Source organism: Podarcis vaucheri, assembly GCF_965113315.1.
Source record: "Podarcis vaucheri genome assembly, chromosome: 4".
Lineage (NCBI taxonomy): Eukaryota > Metazoa > Chordata > Lepidosauria > Squamata > Lacertidae > Podarcis > Podarcis vaucheri.
This window is the reverse complement of record NC_138762.1, coordinates 6,724,413-6,744,758: the sequence shown is the minus strand read 5'-3', so window position 1 is coordinate 6,744,758 and position 20,346 is coordinate 6,724,413. Positions and strand designations below refer to the sequence as shown.

General features: G+C 47.8%; 1 protein-coding gene across 1 annotated transcript in view; it reads left to right on the top strand.

Moving 5' to 3' along the window:
- Positions 1 to 20,346, top strand: part of ATG16L2 (autophagy related 16 like 2) — a 57,319-nt gene continuing 36,973 nt past the window's right edge. Inside the window, exons 1-5 of the mRNA XM_082219343.1 lie at positions 1 to 167; positions 11,289 to 11,379; positions 15,262 to 15,382; positions 17,871 to 17,944; positions 19,362 to 19,604. Of these exons, the coding sequence (XP_082075469.1) occupies positions 44 to 167; positions 11,289 to 11,379; positions 15,262 to 15,382; positions 17,871 to 17,944; positions 19,362 to 19,604 (653 nt within the window). The 5' untranslated portion in view covers positions 1 to 43. The remainder of the gene's footprint in view (positions 168 to 11,288; positions 11,380 to 15,261; positions 15,383 to 17,870; positions 17,945 to 19,361; positions 19,605 to 20,346) is intronic.

Sequence of the window (20,346 nt, the reverse complement as noted above, 5' to 3'; positions counted from 1 at the left end):
TCGCCCTTTGTCATCCGGGCCCCCGGGGCTGCATCGGGGCGCCATGGCCGAGAGCGGCGGCGGCGGCGGCCGGCTGTGTCGCCGCTGCTGGAAGCGCCACATCGTCCGGCAGTTGCAGCAGCGGGATCGGGCGCAGAAGGCGCGCTTCCTCGACCTGGTGGAGGCCTGTGAGTCGGCGGGGCGCAGCCGGAGGGAGGGCAGGGCAGGGCAGCCCCCGCTGCGCGGCAGCGGACAGGGCCGGCGGGGCCTTCTCCACATGCCCAGAGGCAGTCTTGCCCGCGACTCCCCCTGCGGAAAGCGCTCCCGGGGAGCCCGCGTCCGGCGGCTGCGGAGGGAGCCGCGGGTCCCGGGGTGGGCGCGCAGGTTTGCGCCGCGGATCTCCGCAGGTGCTTAGCCAGCTCCCGTGCTTAGGGACCAAGTCCCGGGAGGCACGAGAGCATGTGCAGAGTGCAGCCTTGATTCAAGTCCGAGAAAAGGCAGCAGGGAGAGGGGGCAGCGCCGATTGCACAGATGGACATTTGCTGCCCCTTAAACCCTTAAGAATGCAGTTATTTTGCTGCCTGCAGGATTTTTTTTTGGGTGTGTGCGTGTGTTTTGTTCTGCTTTCCGTGAGCAACAACCGCCACCCAGAACGGTTTTTATTGCACCCATACGGGAAGACAACGCCACCAACTGAGGGCGGGATGAATAAGGAAAAGGAGAGAGCCTGGCATTAAAAGAAAACATTTCTGTACTTGCTATCTTCTGCGTGCTTCTCTTCCCGGCTTCCCCATCTCTTGCAACAGGGAATATCTTTTAGTTTTTATTCTAAACAAGATCCAAAAGGGCCACCCCCCCAGGATCCTCCTAGGATTCCTCCTCATATTGCAGAGGATGCAACTCCTGAATCCTCGTCCAATTTTTGGACCCTGCCATCTCCCATTTCCCTCCAGATTGGCACCTGCTCGCTGCCTGGGTTGACACTGACCATGACTGATGGCACTGGAATGTTTAATTCCCCATTGAATTAAAGGAGGAAAGAAGGAGTTGGGTTTGACTCCATCGTATCTCGAGTCATATCCTTTATTAACAAGAAGCACAGTATCCCGTTTTTAATAGCAGCACAGTAATTTGCTGTCCGTCTCAGTCACAGCTGCTGCTAGGGAGAAATTACCTTGACGCTTTAGATTGGATACCCTTTGGATGCGAGCTTGATGTAAAAAGATTTTCCAAGTTCGTTTCGGGAACATGTGGATAGCTGCATGCATGCAAGACTTAACACCTGTGCGCGCATTGGTTCTGGAAGACAATACTGCATGCTTGGTAGCTGGTTTTTTAAATAAAAAAATCAACATAGTTTGGAAAAAAGCAAAACAAAACCCGGAACATTTCCCAGAACTAAACAGGCATTGTGGTTTTAAGGTGGTGCCTTGTTGTGGCCGGAGTTTGTGCAGAGTCATGGCACACACACACACACACACACACAGCTACTTTGCAGAAATCATATGCACTGCCCCAACCCACCCTCAGACTCAGTCTAACCTAACCAAATATGTGATTGGTTATGTGGGGCAGGGGTTACCTGCCTCCCCCAATATGTTATTCAAGTTGGCACCTCTGCTTGCATGCTAGATTTCTGTCTGCAAGGATTTGTTTTTTTTAATGTAGGAACATTCCACAAAGTATGGTCTTCCCTCACAGTCAGCTCAGAGACAAGTTTGCCACCTCAATGAGTACTAGGTGCTTGGCTGAACGACTACTTGACTCCTGTCCGAGTGCAACACTTGCACTCACTTTGTCTCTCTCACCAGTCTTTAGGAAAAAGAAATTGGGAAGGTGAACGGCAAAGAAAGAATTTTGATCTCTCCTTTTTAGCCCACTGTTTGCTTTCGCTGATGGAAGTGTCCCCAAGTCACGGCTGCTGGATAAATAATTGCCAGAGAAATGAGGATTTGTACAGTTCAGAGAGAGGATGGTATCTTGGCTAAAGCATGGCTAAAGGATGTTGTTTGCAGCTGGCTCTGTGAGAGTAGCTAAGTTTGTGCTCCTGATTCATCCTGGTGTGACTCTATTTGGTTCCTCTATTGTTGATGGGGGCAGGGGCGATTGCGGAGCCCTGAGGACTAGCCTGTTGGCGCTTTATACATGGGGAGAGTTTGTTAGACCAAGTCACCGGCACCAGGGAAAGATTCTTTCGTGTTGCAGGTATGTCCCACTGTGAACAGCTCTTCTGAATGTCTAGTCGGAATCTCCTTTCTTGCCATTTGATTCTACTAATTGGACTCCTACCATCCAGAGCAGGAGAAAACATGATGGCGCCATCTTCCATGTGACAGCCCTTTAGATATATCTCCTCTCAGTCTCATTTTTTCCAGGCTAAACATGTCCAACTCCCTCAACCATTCCTCATGAGGCTTGGTTTCTAGACCCTTGATCATTCTTGGTCGCCCTCCTCTGCACACCTTCCAGATTGTCAACATCCTTCTTAAATTGTGGTGCCCAGAATTGGACACGGTATTCCAGGTGGGGTCTGACCAAGGCAGAATAGGTTAAGGTAAAGGGACCCCTGACCATTAGGTCCAGTCGTGGCCGACTCTGGGGTTGCGGCTCTCGCTTTATTGGCCGAGGGAGCCGGCGTACAGCTTCTGGGTCATATGGCCAGCATGACTAAGGCGCTTCTGGAGAACCAGAGCAGCACACGGAAACGCCGTTTACCTTCCCGCCGGAGTGGTACCTATTTATCTACTTGCACTGGCGTGCTTTCGAACTGCTAGGTGGGCAGGAGTAGGGACCGAGCAACGGGAGCTCACACCGTCGCAGGGATTCAAACCGCCAACCTTTTGATCGGCAAGCCCTAGGCTCTGTGGTTTAACCTACAGCGGCAGAATAGAATGGTAGTATTACTTCCCTTGATCTGGACACTTGACCTTTGTTGATTCAGCCTAGAATAGCATTTCTTCTTTTGCTGCTGCTGCACACTGTTGGCTTGAGTTAAGCTTGTAGTCTACTAAGACCCCTTGATCCTTTTCACATGTACTACTGGCAAGCCAGGTGTCCCCCATTGTTTATTTGTGAATCTGGTTTTTCCTGCATAAGTGCAGAATCTGACATTTATCCCCAATGAAATTCATTTTGTTGGTTTGGTTCCATCTCTTCAACCTGTTAAGAGCATCTTGGACCCTGATGCTGTCACCTGATTATCTACCGCTCCCAGTTTTTGTGTCATCTGCAAATTTGACAAGCATCCACTTAATCCATTCATGCAAGTCAAGGAGTTTTTGTTGAGGGATGGGCTGCTGAATATTCCCACCAGATCGCTGTTCCTCAGCCCTACATGTTTGCTAATTAGCAAAGCAAAAACTGCAGGAAGCCTGTGATTAAGATCTCTTGGTTTCTATCCAGGCCTTGATTCTCGTTCTGGGTAATCCACATGTTCAAAGGTCTCTCTGTTTTATCTACATCTATATAAAGATGACGCGAGTGGAAAACCCCATCAATTACATTATCACTTCTTCAATTAGTGCACTGATTCAATCTTCACTTTCTCTCTTGCGGGATTAAGAAATAACATTCACCATGGTAAATAGAGACCCTGGCTAACAAAGAAGAATTGTCACAAGGGGAATGGCCCATTAATTCATTTCCCCGTGTGATTTAAAACCGTTTTATCCCCTGGTTTCGACATCGCTAGAGAAAGGAGAAGTGAGCAGTTGGCATTTGTTTGGCTGCTCTGTGACCACAAATGGGTGTGTGTCCTGGTAGCTGGAAGGATCCTCTCCTCCACCCATGTGATCCTGCCCATGTGCAAAGATCCTTGATAAAAGTAGCACTGCGAGACCTGCCCCTGTCTGAAGCAATGTTTTGCAATATTCGCTCCCAGGGAATGGTCTGCTCCCTCTCATCTTCTACAAGCTGAAGAACTCAGTTCTGCCTGAAAGGCATCTTGCTCTCTCTCTTCATAGGCTTAGCATGATTTCTCTCCAACTCCTGGGCTATCCAGCATCATTTAAAATATTGATGGTTGCAATTAAACTAAGGCAGGAAATGCCAGCTGTAGCACCGTCAAAATTATCCCCCCTCCCCCTGCTTACGAAAAGGGCAATGAGATTGTCTTTGTTTTCCTGCCTGTTAAAAGCATTGCTAATTTGTACCGTTTGCGGATTAGTAGACCAATGAAGGGAACATTCCTTTAATCATCATCATCATCATCATCATCATCATCATCATCATCATCATCTGTGTAAAAGGACATTCTTTGAAAAGGCAGAACAACGGCAAACAACTCTTGGATATGTTGGGGAACGCCTCTCTTCCTCTGCGTGGGCTCAAGCCAAGAATGGCTTTTCCTAATAGCTCTGCTTTCGTTTTGGTCTTGGACAGCCAGCCCGGAAAGGAGGCCTCAAATCTGTGCTGGTGATCATAGAATCATAGAGCTGTAGAGTTGGCAGGGACCCCAACAGTCATCTCATCCCCTGTAATGGAGGAAGTGAGGGACCTCCCCTACTTGCAAAGACAGAGCTCTGGCAGATTGAGCAGACAAGACCAAGTGTGGGTCCAACGGTCAAGAAAGCGGCTTCTGCACATGCTGTAGAGGGAAGTGAGGGGCAGATGGGAAGGGAGCCTGCTTGGAGAAGGAAAACTCTGATCCTAAACCTCTGCTGCCTGGTGGGAGAAGAAAAGGCTGAGCGGTAAACCCTACACAAACCCAGATTGGAGTCCCTAAGATGGTTGGATGGCTCTTTGTACGCCTCCTTCCGGCAACTCCTGCAGCCAAGCTGGTGACAAACATCTTGCTCTTGGGACCACATCAGCGAGGCTGAAAGGGGGTCCTGTCATCTGGGCAGCCCAGGATCTCCTGGGACAGGGGTCGGCAAGGTTTACTGGCCATGGGCCGGATCATTCCCACGGAGGTTGTCCGTGGGCCAGATTGGCACAGCGCGATGCCGTAAATCGTGTCTGCGCAGAAGCGATTTTCGGCGTCTGGAAATGCACAGACGCGATTTCTGGTATCTGTGCATGTGCAGGCGCCATTTCCGGCGCCATTTGGCGAGTCCTCGCGCCGCGCTGCACTGCTTTAGCGCAGTGCACGGGAGACTTGCCAAGCGGGTGGCTCGGTTTGTGGGTGGCTCATGGGCTGGTAAAAGTGTCTTCGTGGGCAGCATCCGGCCCATGGGCCGCACGTTGCTGACCCCTGTCCTGAGAGGTCACAGCAGTTTGACTTCACCCCTAGAGGCACACTCCATTGCCTCTCAAGGCAGACAGATGCCAATATGTTCCTCATCCTTTTTCCGATGAGCTCAGTGCTCCACAGGTATGGGGGTTTCACAAGCACCCTGTAAGAGAGTGTGATTGACCCGTGGTCACCCTATGATCTTCAATGCCAGGAATTTGAACTCAGAACCCCAGGACTCTGGCAGCCAGATGCTGGCATCACCAGCCCCTCTCAATGTGCTGCGGCGCCACCAAGGCAGATGGCCACAGGGAGGCATGACAAATTCTGGCGAACCTCAGACAGACGGATGTGCAGGTTCCATTTTTGGGTGAGACCACACGCACCAAAGCGCGGAAGGGGAAATCATTTTAGCATCCTCTTTTCTGCGGGATGTTGCAACGTTCGAAAGAGCAGTAGGAAAACAATGTAATGCAAGTCAGCCTCCTGGGAAGCAGGAACAGCCGCTGTTCCTTGGAGGAACCGATGCAGTTTCAAAAGCTGGCACTGCTCAGTTTCTGTTTTCGTAAAGGCATTGCAAAGATTCTGCAAGAAGGCTGCAATCTTGTATGCATGCACCTGAGAGGTCAGAAAGTCCCATTGAGCTCAGCAGGACTTGCTCCTGAGGGATAGGAGTCAGGTTGGTCCAGTGGTTAGAATGTTGGACTGGGACCCAGGAGACCCGGGTTCAAATCCCCACTTGTGGACATGAACCTCACTGGGTGACCTTGAGAGCCTCGCCAGTGCCTCTCAGTATAACCTAGTAGCCTTTGATAGCCCGTGAACTTGTCCCACCCTCTTTAAAAGCCTTTCAAGTTGGGGGCCGCCACTGCCTCCTTAACAGCCGAGAGGGTCTGTAGGGAAAGAGCTGGTCTCACAGTATTTGGGGATTGATGTGAGTTGGAGTTGAGCTGCAGCTTCTGCATCCCAATTTAAACCACTGCTTCCATCCATTGATTCCAGTTGGTGTGCTCTGTGTAATAATAATAACAATAATAACAATAATAATTTATTATTTGTACCCCACCCATCTAGCTAGGTTTCCCCAGCCACTCTGGGCGGCTTCCAACAAAGATTAAAAATACATCAAAATGTCACACATTAAAAGCTTCCCTAAACAGGGCTGCCTTCAGATGTCTTCTGAATGTCAGGTAGTTGTTTATCTCTTTGACATCTGGTGGGAGGGCATTCCACAGGGCGGGCGCCACCACCGAGAAGGCCCTCTGCCTGGTTCCCTGTAACCTCACTTCTCGCAGGGAGGGAACCGCCAGAAGGCCCTCGGAGCTGGACCTCAGTGTCCGGGCAGAACAATGGGGGAGGAGACGCTTCTTCAGGTCTACTGGGCCGAGGCCGTTTAGGGCTTTCAAGGTCAGCACCAACACTTTGAATTGTGCTCGGAAATGTACTGTGTATGACCAACGTTGCTGTTATTGATACATCTTCCCCCTACCATTCCACTAAGGAGCTCAAGATGGCGTGAAGACTCCCCCGCCCGGTCTTTGAGCCTCACAACAACCCTGTGAGGGAGACTAGGTGTGTCGAGAGATGGTCCATAGCCCAAGGTCACCCAATGGGCTCCATGGCTGTGTGGGGATTCGAACCCTGCTCTCCCAGGCACTGGCGGAGGAAGGGGGCTGGGGGAGTGGGCCACTCCAGGTACCACCTGGGGGGGTGCCACTGCGGCTGTCCCCCCGGACGCGCGCCGTGCGCTACCCTGCACAGGGCACTACGCCCCCGCGGGCAGCGTGCCACACCCATGGGACACGCGCCAGCCACGCCCCCGCCTGTTCTCCGCCTCTGGTGCCAGAGCATGCAGCTCTGCCGTTGCTCCCAGGTCCCAGTGTGACACTCTTAAGCCTTTGGTTCTCAAACTTTTTTCTCTGGGCCACACTTTCAGAATAAAAATTTGCTTACCCCATACCGAATTTTTTTGCGGATAAGAAACGCAAAAGGAAAGACTCCCAGCAGTGCTGGATTTTATAACCTAGAACACAACGACTTTAAAATACAATCATGGGGCACCCAGGAAGCATAAAACAAGGCATCTACATAAGAACAGGAATCAGCCCCAAAGTATAATTAAAAAGAAGCCTCTTACAGATGTACCTTAAGTATTTTGACACTATAGATTGCCCTTCAATTTTACCACTGGGCTTGCTGTCCTCTCCTGCTACGCCCTTGGAGAACCTGCTCTAACCACTGTCCTGCGCTGCATCTCAGAACCAAAGAGTTTTTTCTTCCGCAACTGGACCCCTGACCATTAGGTCCAGTCGTGACTGACTCTGGGGTTGCGGCGCTCATCTCACTTTATTGGCCAAGGGAGCCGGTGTACAGCTTTCGGGTCATGTGGCCAGCAGGACTAAGCCGTTTCTGGTGAACCAGAGCAGCGCATGGAAACGCCGTTTCCCTTCCTGCCAGAGTGGTACCTATTTATCTACATGCACTTTGACATGCTTTCGAACTGCAAGGTTGGCAGGAGCAGGGACCAGGCAACGGGAGCTCACCCCATCACGGGGAGTCGAACTGCCAACCTTCTGATCAGCAAGTCCTAGGCTCTGTGGTTTAACCCACAGCACCACCCTACTGAGCAGTGAAAAGTGTGTGAGGATGGCCACTGCGAGTCACTTTCGAACGGACCCTTTTTACATCCAGCTAGGCTGCCTGAGCATCTTAAAAAGTAGGGACATCACCTTGCCAACAAAGGTCCATATAGTTAAAGCTCTGGTTTTCCCAGTAGTGATGTATGGAAGTGAGAGCTGGACCATAAAGAAGGCTGGTCGCCGAAGAATGGATGCTTTTGAATTATGGTGCTGGAGGAGACTCTTGAGAGTCCCATGGACTGCAAGAAGACCAAACCTATCCATTCTTAAGGAAATCAGCCCTGAGTGCTCACTGGGAGGACAGATCCTGAAGCTGAGGCTCCAAGACTTTGGCCACCTCATGAGAAGAGAAGACTTCCTGGAAAAGACCCTGATGTTGGGAAAGATTGGGGGCACAAGGAGAAGGGGACGACAGAGGACGAGATGGTGGGACAGTGTTCTCGAAGCTACCAGCATGAGTTTGACCAAACTGCAGGAGGCAGTGGAAGACAGGAGTGCCTGGCGTGCTCTGGTCCAGGGAGTCACGAAGAGTCGGACACGACTAAACAACAACAACAAGGCTGCCTGAATTTGCACACGGGCCCCAGCCGTGGCCGGTTCCCTCCTAGCACTGGAGCATGCATGTGGCTAGACCTGAGCATCATCCAAACGCCATCTCAAGTAGCTGTTTTATCCCTTCCAAAACTGCACCTGCGCATATTTCTACACAATGCAGAATCATGCCGCAAGAAGACGACTCTGCACTGCAGCAAAAAGAACGTTGTTAGAATCCTAGAACTGTAGCGTGGGAAGGGGTTCCCAAAGGTCCTCTAACCCAACCCCTTGCAATGCGGGAATCTCAGGTAAAGGATCCCTGACAGGTGAACCTCTGCTGTGCAACCTCTGCACCTCTAAAACTTGCACTAGTCCAGATGTAGCTAAAGTTACTTGTCGTATTTTTTGCTGCAAGGCAGTTCCCCCCCCATTCGTCCTGCGTACAAGGATTCAGCGCTCTGTGCTGCTTCATAACCATGGCAACCGGTCCAAATCGGCAGGATCTGCTCAGCCCTCTGCTAGATTGGGGAGAGGCTTTTTATTCAGTGAGTGACTTTGTCTACCTCCTTGTCCTCTGGGCTCTTTTTACGGCTTATGAAATGACAAAATGCAGGCCAAGGTTTCCGACAATAAAACCAGTTATAAGCTACACAAAACAACAGCGGGAGGGGAGGCCATGTAGCATACAGAATAATCGCAGCAGCATAAAACCAGCTTTAATAGCAAGGGGGAAGATGTTGGGGGAAGAATTTTTTTAAGCACCAGACGAATATGGCCATTGTTAAGTCTGGGAGAATAAAAAGTTCTTATTGCAAAAAAAGGACACATGTGTCGTGGCAATTGTAGCAATGCACAATTGGAAAGTGAAATACTGTCTCCAGTAATAATAATAATAATAATAATAATAATAATAATAATAATAATAATAATAATTTATTATTTATACCCCGCCCATCTGGCTGGGCCTCCCCAGCCACTCTGGGCGGCTTCCATAAAAACCAAAAATACAGTAAAATATCACACGTTAAAAACTTCCCTGAACAGGGCTGCCTTAAGATGTCTTCTGAATGTCAGGAAGTTGTTTATCACTTTGACATCTGCTGGGAGGGCGTTCCACAGGGCGGGTGCCACTACCGAGAAGGCCCTCTGCCTGGTTCCCTGTAGCTTTGCTTCTCGCAATGAGGGAACCGCCAGAAGGCCCTCGGCGCTGGACCTCAGCGTCCGGGCAGAACGATGGGGGTGGAGACGCTCCTTCAGGTATACTGGGCCTTTGAGGCCGTTTAGGGCTTTCAAGGTCAGCACCAACACTTTGAATTGTGCTCGGAAACATACTGGGAGCCAATGTAGGTCTTTCAAGACCGTTGTTATGTGGTCTTGGCTGCAGCCCCCAGTCACCAGTCTAGCTGCCGCATTTTGGATTAGTTGTAGTTTCCGAGTTGTAGCTTTGATTCCACCCTTAGCTCATTGTTTTGGCTCCTTACATCTCCTGTTGTTGTTGTTGTTTTAGCCTGTTCAACAATAAACAGCCTCTTGCTCTGGGACTACAAAGTAAGTAATTTTGCATTGTATGAAATAAGAATCTGCATTGCAGAGGGTTGGACTAGATGACCCTTGGGGTGCATACGGTACCTATAATTCTATGATACTAAGAACTTAAGAGCAACCGTGGCTCCTAAAGGCTGAGCTGGCATGAAGTCAGATCTATCTATATATGAATTTTCTATTGTCCTAAATCAGCATAGATCTGATTTAGTGTGTTAATGAGACTTTAGTAAAGAAGAGTCGTGTCTTGATAATTTTGTATTGATTTGAAATAAAGTGGTGGAAAAAGTTTCCCACTTGGAAAAGGAGTTGCACTAAAATATTAGATTGCGGGTGGGTTTAGGGGCGCTCAATAAAGTTCACTTGCAAATATGTCTCCTCAGGAGTAAGTTCCATTGAGTTAAATCAACTTATGTGCTGGTAAATGGATATAGGACTGCAGCTTGGGTGGGGTTTCAGTGTTATGTTTGAACAAATTCAGAATTTTACTTGGTTTTTAAAAATTAGAATTCTTGCAGCTACTTTAAGTGTTTTCCTACATTAGATTTCAAAGTGGGGGGGGGGAGAGGATTGAAAACTGTTAGTGCACCAATTTTGCAATGCCTGAAGAGCTGAGCACACAATTGTATTTGCTTCCTAGCAATAGGCACCTGGAAAAAGTTAATCATCAATTTGATTTAGATTTGACTGCTCTGTTTGACCTGCATTGTGTTCTATTCACCATGCAACCTGTTAATTTATGAAACAATCAGGCCCGGTGTTATGTACTGAAGTTCTCACCCTGGGCCAGCAGGGGGGTACTGTAGATAGTTATGCAAATAAGGGATCAAAAGTGCCATTCAGTGATTGGATAGTTTTAGAAAATTGTTACAGTTACATTGTACTGGAGCTCTATATAAGCAGGCTGACTGAACCCTTCAGTTCTGTCCTGTCCTATGAATAAACAAGAGCTGTTTGAAGAATCGCTGTGTCGTCTGATATGTTCACCCACAACTTAACAGCTGGATTTAGGTTTGGCGAGGCCCTAAACTGCTGAAGGTAATGGGGCCCTTTATATAGCAGGCGGGACCCATTACTTACATCATAGGAGCCTACACAACACAAAACACTGTTGCTGTATGTAGGTTTTATTTTATTTGTTTTTTATCTTCTATTTTGGAAATGTACATCCAGGGAGGTTTTTTCTTTAAATTTTTGGAGGCCCCTAAGAGAGTGGGGCCCTAAGCGATAGCTTGTTTAGCTTATACGTAAACCCAGCACTGCAAAACAATGTATTTCTAAAAGTAGAATATTTTTGGCAGAAAAAAATACGATGGGAAAGTCTTCCGTCCTGCATCGCTGCCAGTGGTAGATGTGTTGCCGTCTAGGAATCTTATTCTTTGGTCTTCCCTTTCATAGCATCCATCTTCTTTATTTTCTTGTAGATAACAAGCTCTTGGAAAAATCCAACCTGGAAAACCTCACTGCAAAGCTACAAGCAAAATCTCTGGATAACTTGCGAGGATTCCCTCCCAGGTAGCAAAACCTCAGTTCTCTCCCTCTCTTTGTGTCAATATGTAGTTTAGCCACTGGGCAGTCCTGGCTTTAGTGGCTAGGAGTCGGGAGTTTCCTGTTGCTGTTCTGCTCTATTTTTGTTGTAGTGAGAATTTTCTTTTTCTTGCTTCCTGTGACACCCGCGCTGGGTGTTGTTTGGCAGGCTCAGAGGCCTCTTCTCTCTTCCCCCTCACGATGACTGTGCAGGAATTTTACTCGGTTGTGGAAGTAAACACACAGGCAACTTGTCTTGGCACCGCACAGGACCAAAATAACTCAGAATAGCAGCGGCTGTGCCTTGCACGTTTACAATGGACGCTTTTCCCCATTTGCACATGTTTTGCAAGGCTAATTCAGCTCTGCCTCCCTCCCGGGCAGAATCGGTGCTGAGTCAGGGACCTTGGCAGTACGAGGGTTGCCTTGGGAGGGTGTGCGTTCAAATTCTGCTGGCTGCAGATTAGTAGTAGCACATCTGAATTTCCTTCTCATGCACCCAGTCCGAGTGATAAGTAGGGCTGGGCGATATCTGGTTTTCAGTATCTTGGTATATCACCAGTGTTATGAGAATTGTAAGGTCTAAGATATAAAATAAATGTTCATAAATGTACCCAGCAAACACATGTATAAATATATAAACCACATGTCTGAAACAGTACAGGAAAACTGTCCTAAAGCCATTTTGACTCTTTTTCAGTGACCTCAGATATTCCTCTGCGGTTTGGATGGAAATGGGAAAAGCCCCTCCCCCCCTTTTTGTCTCTGTGTTCACAAATCCTGTCTTAAGGGCATTTCTGTGTATGAACAGGGTGAGCCTGTGACCTGGACTCAGGAATTAAGTATTTATCATCACAAAAGAATAGCTAGGCTGTCCAGGTAAACCCATTAACAGGTTTCCTGTCAGATAGGATTCTGCTGTAGACTGCCCCTTCTGTGATGTATGTATGATATTTTGGGGGGTGGTCTTGGGCTCCAAGGTGGGCAATTTCAAAAGTCTACATAAGGGCTTGTTCACCATTGTTCTGGGTTCTCTCCTCCCTCCTGCGTGTGGGGAGTGGAGACCCTGTTGCAACAGTTTAATAAAGATCAGACCTACTAGCTGCTTTGCTCCTCAATATTCTCTGGTTGGCCTCTGTTATTTTCTTCTACTGATAGAGAACCTACATAAGAACTCTATACGGGCTCTTGGGTACCCCATAAGGGAAAAAGAGCAGGTTTTTTTATTATAATACCAGCTAAGAATCACAATATACTGATATTTCACAATGTCTGAAATAAGGATGGAGTTAGGTAGAGACATTGGCTGGTTTCACAGTTTTCTCACATTGTGATTTTTGCATAGCAAACACGCATACATCATGATTCGCGATATATTGCCAGGTCAAAAATCATGACACTGATAGCACGATATGGGCTGCAAACTGGTTTTCTACGATGTGTCATATAGTGGTTGGGAGTTACTCGTGCGTAATCCTGCCCCGTTTGGGCATCGGATTGCCTGGTTAAACCCTCCGGACTGCACAGCCCATCTCAGCGTGGCTGCCCTTAGTCACTCGTAGAATCTGTCTGTGGGCGTTTCTTAAAGCGCTGCCAATATAAGAGCTGTTTGACGCCCAAGCGTCTCCGCCTCTCACTGTGCGGGAGTCTCCTGCGCAGGGTGGGCGTGGGTAGCGGGGTGCCTGGGCTCTCCTCACTAACTTCCAGCGAAGAGTCCTGGAGCCCCTGCACCTCCCTGTCCCGTTGTTCTCCTGGATCCCTGGTGTTACCCTTATTCCCTTCCCCTTCTTCCCAGCTGAGTCTCCCCCTAGCGCTGGGACCTTCTCCTGCAGAATCAGAGACCCTCTCCTTCTCCCGTGCCTCTGATGTCAGTTCCCTGACATATCACCTAGCCCAAACACACATCATGATTCACGATATATTGTCAGGTAAAAAACTATGAAACCGATATCACTTCAAACCGGTTTTTGACGATATATCAATAGATCACCCAGCCCTACTGACCTACATTGGCTCCCAGAACGTTTCCGAGCACAATTCAAAGTGTTGGTGCTGACCTTGAAAGCCCTAAACGGCCTCAAAGGCCCAGTATACCTGAAGGAGCGTCTCCACCCCCATCGTTCTGCCCGGACGCTGAGGTCCAGTGCCGAGGGCCTTCTGGCGGTTCCCTCATTGCGAGAAGCAAAGCTACAGGGAACCAGGCAGAGGGCCTTCTCGGTAGTGGCGCCCGCCCTGTGGAACGCCCTTCCAGCAGATGTCAAAGCGATAAACAACTACCTGACATTCAGAAGACATCTTAAGGCAGCCCTGTTCAGGGAACTTTTTAACATGTGATATTTTACTGTATTTTCGGTTTTTATGGAAGCCGCCCAGAGTGGCTGGGGAGGCCCAGCCAGATGGGCGGGGTATAAATAATAAATTATTATTATAATATTATTATTATAAGCGTTTTTTCACGCTCAATTCACATAGCACTAAAAGAACCACCTCAGTTAGGTTCAAGAATAGTTTCTGATCTCTTAAACTCATGCCCCGATTGCAGCCTGCAGGGGTCCGTGCGTCTGCGAGGCTTTTATTTCTTGGGGCACTGCAAAGAATAGAATATGTAAGAACAGAATACTGCAATGAACAGAATACAGAAGAACAGTCCTGTATACCTGAAGGAGCATCTCCACCCCCATCGTTCAGCCCAGACACTGAGGTCCAGCTCCGAGGGCCGTCTGGTGGTTTCCTCCCTGCAAGAAGTGAAGTTACAGGGAACCAGGCACAGGGCCTTCTCGGTGGTGGCCTGTGGAACACCCTCCCACCAGATGTCAAGGAAATAAAAAACTACCAGACTTTTAGAAGACATCTGAAGGCAGCACTGTTTAGGGAAGTTTTTAATATTTAATGCTGTATTGTGTATTTAATATTTGGTTGGGAGCCTCCCAGAGTGGCTGGGGAAACCCAGGCAGACGGGCGGGGTGTAAATAATAAATTATTATTATTATTATTATTATTATTATTATTATTATTATTATTATTATTATAGTTTTCTGGATCAGGCCAGTGGCCCATTTAGTCCAGCATCCTTGCCTCACAGTGTCCAGGGGGAACATGCAGGTTTCTCACACAAAGAAGTATAGCGTTTGTACATTTTCCTTACCACTGTTAGAAACTTTCCCTTTTTAAAAGGAAATCTGGGTGTCTGAGGTTTTTGGTTCATCTGGGGTCGAAGGGGGCGGTTTCCCCCCCACCCAGGACACCCGCACCCTGTGTGTGTGTGTGTGTGTGTGTGTGTGTGTGTGGAGAGAGCTGCCACAGCAAAAGAGATGACAGAGAAAGTGGATTAAGAGAAATCTCTTTTATGACGCTGGAACTGAATCAATTAAATTGATTGGCAACAGATTTTGCACAGACAAAGGGAAGCCTGTCTTCAAACAGCACATAGCGGATACACGGAATTCACTGGTTAGCGGCTTTGAATTAGAAACAAAAAGGCATTCTCCAGAAGTTGATTTTCCATGCCCAATATTAATTTCCATGACTGCAAGAACTGTGGGGTTCACACAGACTGTTGGTTGCACAGATTAATTCATGGAGCGCGGACCTGGGAGCCTTCTGTCTAAACAAAGCCTCTATTTTTTAAGGCAAAGTGCCTCTGGGTACCAGTTGCCAGGGAATATGATGGGGAGGCTTTGTTGCTTTCGGCCCTGCTTGCGGGCTTCTTCATGCGGTGCATGGTTCAACTATGGAACTCCCTGCCACAGGAGGCAGTGATGGCAACCAACCTGGGTGGCTTTTAAAGAGGATAGGACAAATTCACAGGGGGCTATTGATGACTGGTGGCTACTCTGATTTTCTCATCTGAATTTGCTTGTGTTTTTGCAGACCCATCGAGGAGACCACTGACTGTTTCTTGGGTGCAGTCTTGGGCTCCGCAGAAACGACGGAGACCCTGAAGGGGATTCATGAGAGACATTTGGCGGAGCTGGAAAGCATCAACGGGGAGGTAAGCTGACACAGGATTGGGCCTGGGGATCTGGGGGAGACACCTCTCCCACATCCAAGGAACAGGAGAGGGCAGGGAAATGGGACAGAAAGTGGTAAGCAGAATCATTCATTGGTCCATAGTAGGGTGGATTTGATTTAAATCAATTTAAATCACAATTTAAATCACTAGTCAGTAAAACAAGATGAATTTTAACAGGGAGAAATGTAAAGTATTGCACTTGGGCAAAAAAAAATGAGAGGCACAAATACAAGCTGGGTGACACCTGGCTTGAGAGCAGTACATGTGAAAAGGATCTAGGAGTCTTCGTTGACCACAAACTTGACATGAGCCAACAGTGTGACGTGGCAGCTAAAAAGGCCAATGCAATTCTGGGCTGCATCAATAGGAGTATAGCATCTAGATCAAGGGAAGTAATAGTGCCACTGTATTCTGCTCTGGTCAGACCTCACCTGGAGTACTGTGTCCAGTTCTGGGCACCACAGTTCAAGAAGGACACTGACAAACTGGAACGTGTCCAGAGGAGGGCAACCAAAATGGTCAAAGGCCTGGAAACGATGCCTTATGAGGAACGGCTAAGGGAGCTGGGCATGTTTAGCCTGGAGAAGAGGAGGTTAAGGGGTGATATGATAGCCATGTTCAAATATATAAAAGGATGTCACATCAAGGAGGGAGAAAGGTTGTTTTCTGCTGCTCCAGAGAAGCGGACACGGAGCAATGGATCCAAACTACAAGAAAGAAGATTCCACCTAAACCTTAGGAAGAACTTCCTGACAGTAAGAGCTGTTCGACAGTGGAATTTGCTGCCAAGGAGTGTGGTGGAGTCTCCTACTTTGGAGGTCTTTAAGCAGAGGCTTGACAACCATATGTCAGGAGTGCTCTGATGGTGTTTCCTGCTTGGCAGGGGGTTGGACTCGATGGCCCTTGTGGTCTCTTCCAACTCTATGATTCTATGATTCTAAATCATTTTTTTTTTTTACAGAAAGACTCATTCTTGCTGGTATAATCTTAATATTTACAACCAGATGAAGGTTTCATTTTTGGAATAATAAATTTTCAGAGTAGTTTTTACAGTTATATAAAAATTACTGATTTGGTTATAACTATTAGAAATACATTGATAATTATGAAATTGTTGTGAGGTTTAATAAGTTAACTGTTTATGTTTGGACAACTTTTCTGCTGTACTTTATTGGAAGGAGAAAAATAATCATTAGTTACAATTTAAACAATTTGTTTAACAAAAACAATAACATTTTAGCATATGTATCCTGTTTGTTAACTGATGTGGTTAAACAATTTTTTTAATAAAAAAACTTAGACTGAGTTTTAGCACACATGAAAAACTTAAAACAAACCCTTATTTCCTGATGAATAGCCTTTGGACTATAATGTAACTTAAATAGAAAACTATCTTTAGAAAGATTTTTCCTCCAAAAGCATTTTATTTTAAAAATCCAATTTAAATTTTAAAAAATCCATTTTTTAAAAAATAAAAAATTAACCATTGATTTTTATCCACCCTAGTCCAGAGCATATCCTCAACAAGGCAATTACCATTTGGACTGTGCAGATCTTTGAATCCTGTGATACACTTCTCAGCTCAAAAAGTTTCAGAAGATGTGCAAAATCTTGACGTGTTTTCGGATAGCGAATTTTTGTGCGAACTTAAAGAAACAACCCTAATAGCAGACTCAGGACAGAGCAGGCATATGAATAAACAGATGCTTAAATGTCGACGGACTAAAAATAAGGTCTATCACCCAGTGCCGGATTTACATATAAGCTAAACAATCTATAGCTTAGGGCCCCACTCTTTTGGGAGCCCCCCAAAAATTTAAAGAAAAAAAAACCTGGATGTACATTTCCAAAATACAAGAGAAAAAAACAAAGAAAATAAAACCTACAAACAGCAACAGTGTTTTGTGTTGTGCAGGCTCCTACAATGTAAGTCATGGGACCCGCCTGCTCCCCAAAATATCCCTGGTTTGCTCCTTTCTATATATAGGGTGCCTACACTCTGCATGGACTGGTTGCAACGCAACATGTGCAAATGGCTTGAGATACCTATTAGGTCCGTGAATTACCATCTAGCATATATTCAACACAAAAAACCAGCGACCATTTGTTGTTGACAAAGGACAGCTGGACATAGAAAGGGCCCCATTACCTTCAGTAGCTGAGGGCAGACACCCCCAAACTCGGCCCTCCAGCTGTTTTGGGACTACAACTCCCATCATCCCTAGCTAACAGGACTAGTGGTCAGGGATGATGGGAATTGTAGTCCCCAAACAGCTGGAGGGCTGAGTTTGGGGGTGCCTCATCAGACCTAAATCCGGCCCTGCCATCGCCCATTCCAGCTTCTTGTTTACCGTGATGCCGTCACTTTCTCCAGGATGTCTCCCTTCCCAAGGCATGATCCAGTCTTTCATTGAAGGAGAAGCCTGCAGACCAACTGACCAGGGGACCCTTCTCTGTTCTTTTTCAGCTTGCCTACAGCATCTATGAATGGAACTTGCAGCTCCAAGCGAAAGATGCCGAACTGGAGGAACAGAGGGGCAGGTAACGTTCCTCCGTCTGGCTGCTTCTATAGCGCAACGCCTCTTTTCGATTCTTTCTTTTTTTTTGGGTGGGGGCAATGGTGCGGGAAGTTCTACCCTTCAGGTCCAGGACAGACATAATACAATGGTACCTCGGGTTAAGTACTTAATTCGTTCCGGAGGTCTGTTCTTAACCTGAAACTGTTCTTAACCTGAAGCACCACTTTAGCTAATGGGGCCTCCTGCTGCCGCTGTGCCGCCACTGCAAGATTTCTGTTCTCATCCTGAAGCAAAGTTCTTACCCCAAGGTACTATTTCTGGGTTAGCGGAGTCTGTAACCTGAAGCGTATGTAACCTGAAGTGTATGTAACCCGATGTACCACTGTACTACCAAAATGACTGAGGTTTTAAATGACAATTTTAGATTATATTTTAGTGATCAATCCGCATCGGCGGGGCTCCCCCTACTGGTAGTTTACCCGTCCAGACTTTCTGCAAGGCGAACAGGAGTCAGATATAGTCTCTTGATGCCAATGCCTAAGCCAGTACCCCTCACATTCTGTAACCAATAAAGTTATGGCCTAAATTTTGTCCATTAACATTAACCTAAATTCTGTGCTTGTGTCTTTATTCTCCTGAGACTGGCTTGGGGGTCTTGAAGTGCAAACCAGTGTTGCCAAATTAAATAAATAATTGGGGGGAGGGGGGGAGTTCCCCACGAATTTTTTTGTTTGTTGGTTTGTTGTGGCCCCCCCCCCAGGCAGTGGCTAAACGTAAGATGTGATGAATAAACTCAAGCAGAAAATGATCATGATTCGAAATGGCCACAACGTTATTGATTACAGATATAGGTGGATTTTTGGCTCAGTCGTTGGGTAAATATATCCATTCCAGCCCACCCAGACAAAACATAATACAGTCATATCTCGGGCTGAAGTTGCTTCAGGTTGAACATTTTTGGGTTGCGCTCCGTGGCGACCCAGAAGTAACGGAACATGTTACGTCGCATGTTTTGTCGCATGCGCATGCGCGGACGGTCAAAATGACATCACACGCATGCGCAGAAACGGCCAATCACGACCGTCACATGTGGAAACGTGGGTTGCCTTCGCTTCTGGATGCAAACGGGGCTCCAGAACGGATCCCGTTCGTATCCAGAGGTATGACTATAATGATTTAATTTTGAAAAGGTAAGGAGACTCAGTTTCCCCCAATTCCTGCTCAAAAAACCCCCCTCCCTGCCTCCACAGTTGATGGCAGCAGTGCTTCCTGGAAATCACAGGAGGGGAGAGCTGCTCCTGTGTTCGAATCCTGCTTGCGGGTTTCCTATAATGGGCCCCTGGTTGGCCCCTGGGAGAACCGGATGTTGGGCTGGAAGGGCCTTATCCTGCCCGCTCTTCCGACGCCCTGCCTTCACCCTGTGCTTTGGTCTGCTCCAGGCTGGCCGGTCTGAGTGGGCACGTCTCTGAGCTGGAGGCCGAGCATCGCCTGCTGCGGGAGCAGGTGGAGGAGCTGAGCCGCAGGACCGTCGCCATGAAGGAAGACTACGTCTCTCTGCACCAGCGCTACCTGCAGCAGGATGGGGAGTTCCGCCGGGCGGCCGAGAGAGGCCTGGAGCTGCTCAGGTGCTTCATGCAGAAGAAAGCGGAGGCCGCTGAGCACAGGAACAAGGCCCTCGAGAGGTGGGCGACCTCCCGCACGCGAAACAGGGAGGGCGATCAGGGCGTGGGAGGCAGCAGCAGTTCAGATCCGGAGAGTCTGGAACGGGGGGGGGGGGTGTGGGCTGAAGTGTCCCCTGCTGGCTGAATGAATGAATCTTTATTTGTGTCAGCCATCGGCCACAGCAATAAAACGACAATACAATACAGTGGTGCCACGCAAGACGAATGCCTCGCAAGACGGAAAACCCGCTAGACGAAAGGGTTTTCCGTTTTGGAGGTGCTTTGCAAAACGAATTTCCTATGGGCTTGCTTCGCAAGACGAAAATGTCTTGCGAGTTCCTGCGGGGTTTTTTCCCTCCCCCCCTTTTCCCCAAGTCGCTAAGCTGCTTATCAGCTGATCCGCTAAGCCGCTAAGCCGCTTATCAGCTGATTCGCTAAGCCGCTTAACAGCTGATCTGCTAAGCCCGCTAAGCCGCTAATAGCGCTAATCCACTAAGCCGCTAATGGGCTTGCTTTGCAAGATGAAAAAACCGCAAGACGAAGAGACTCGCGGAACGGATTCTTTTCGTCTTGCGAGGCACCACTGTATTCAAAGAATAGAAAGAAAAAGTCAAGTATATAAAATACATTTTAGGGTTTTGAATCCGTAGTCAAATAGTGGATCTTATTCTGATTGCCGCAGCTAAAAGTCTTGCAACTTTTGCTGTCACCTGCTCATCTTGATCTGCCAAGAGAAAGGACACGGTGGCAGTGGTTGGGTGAC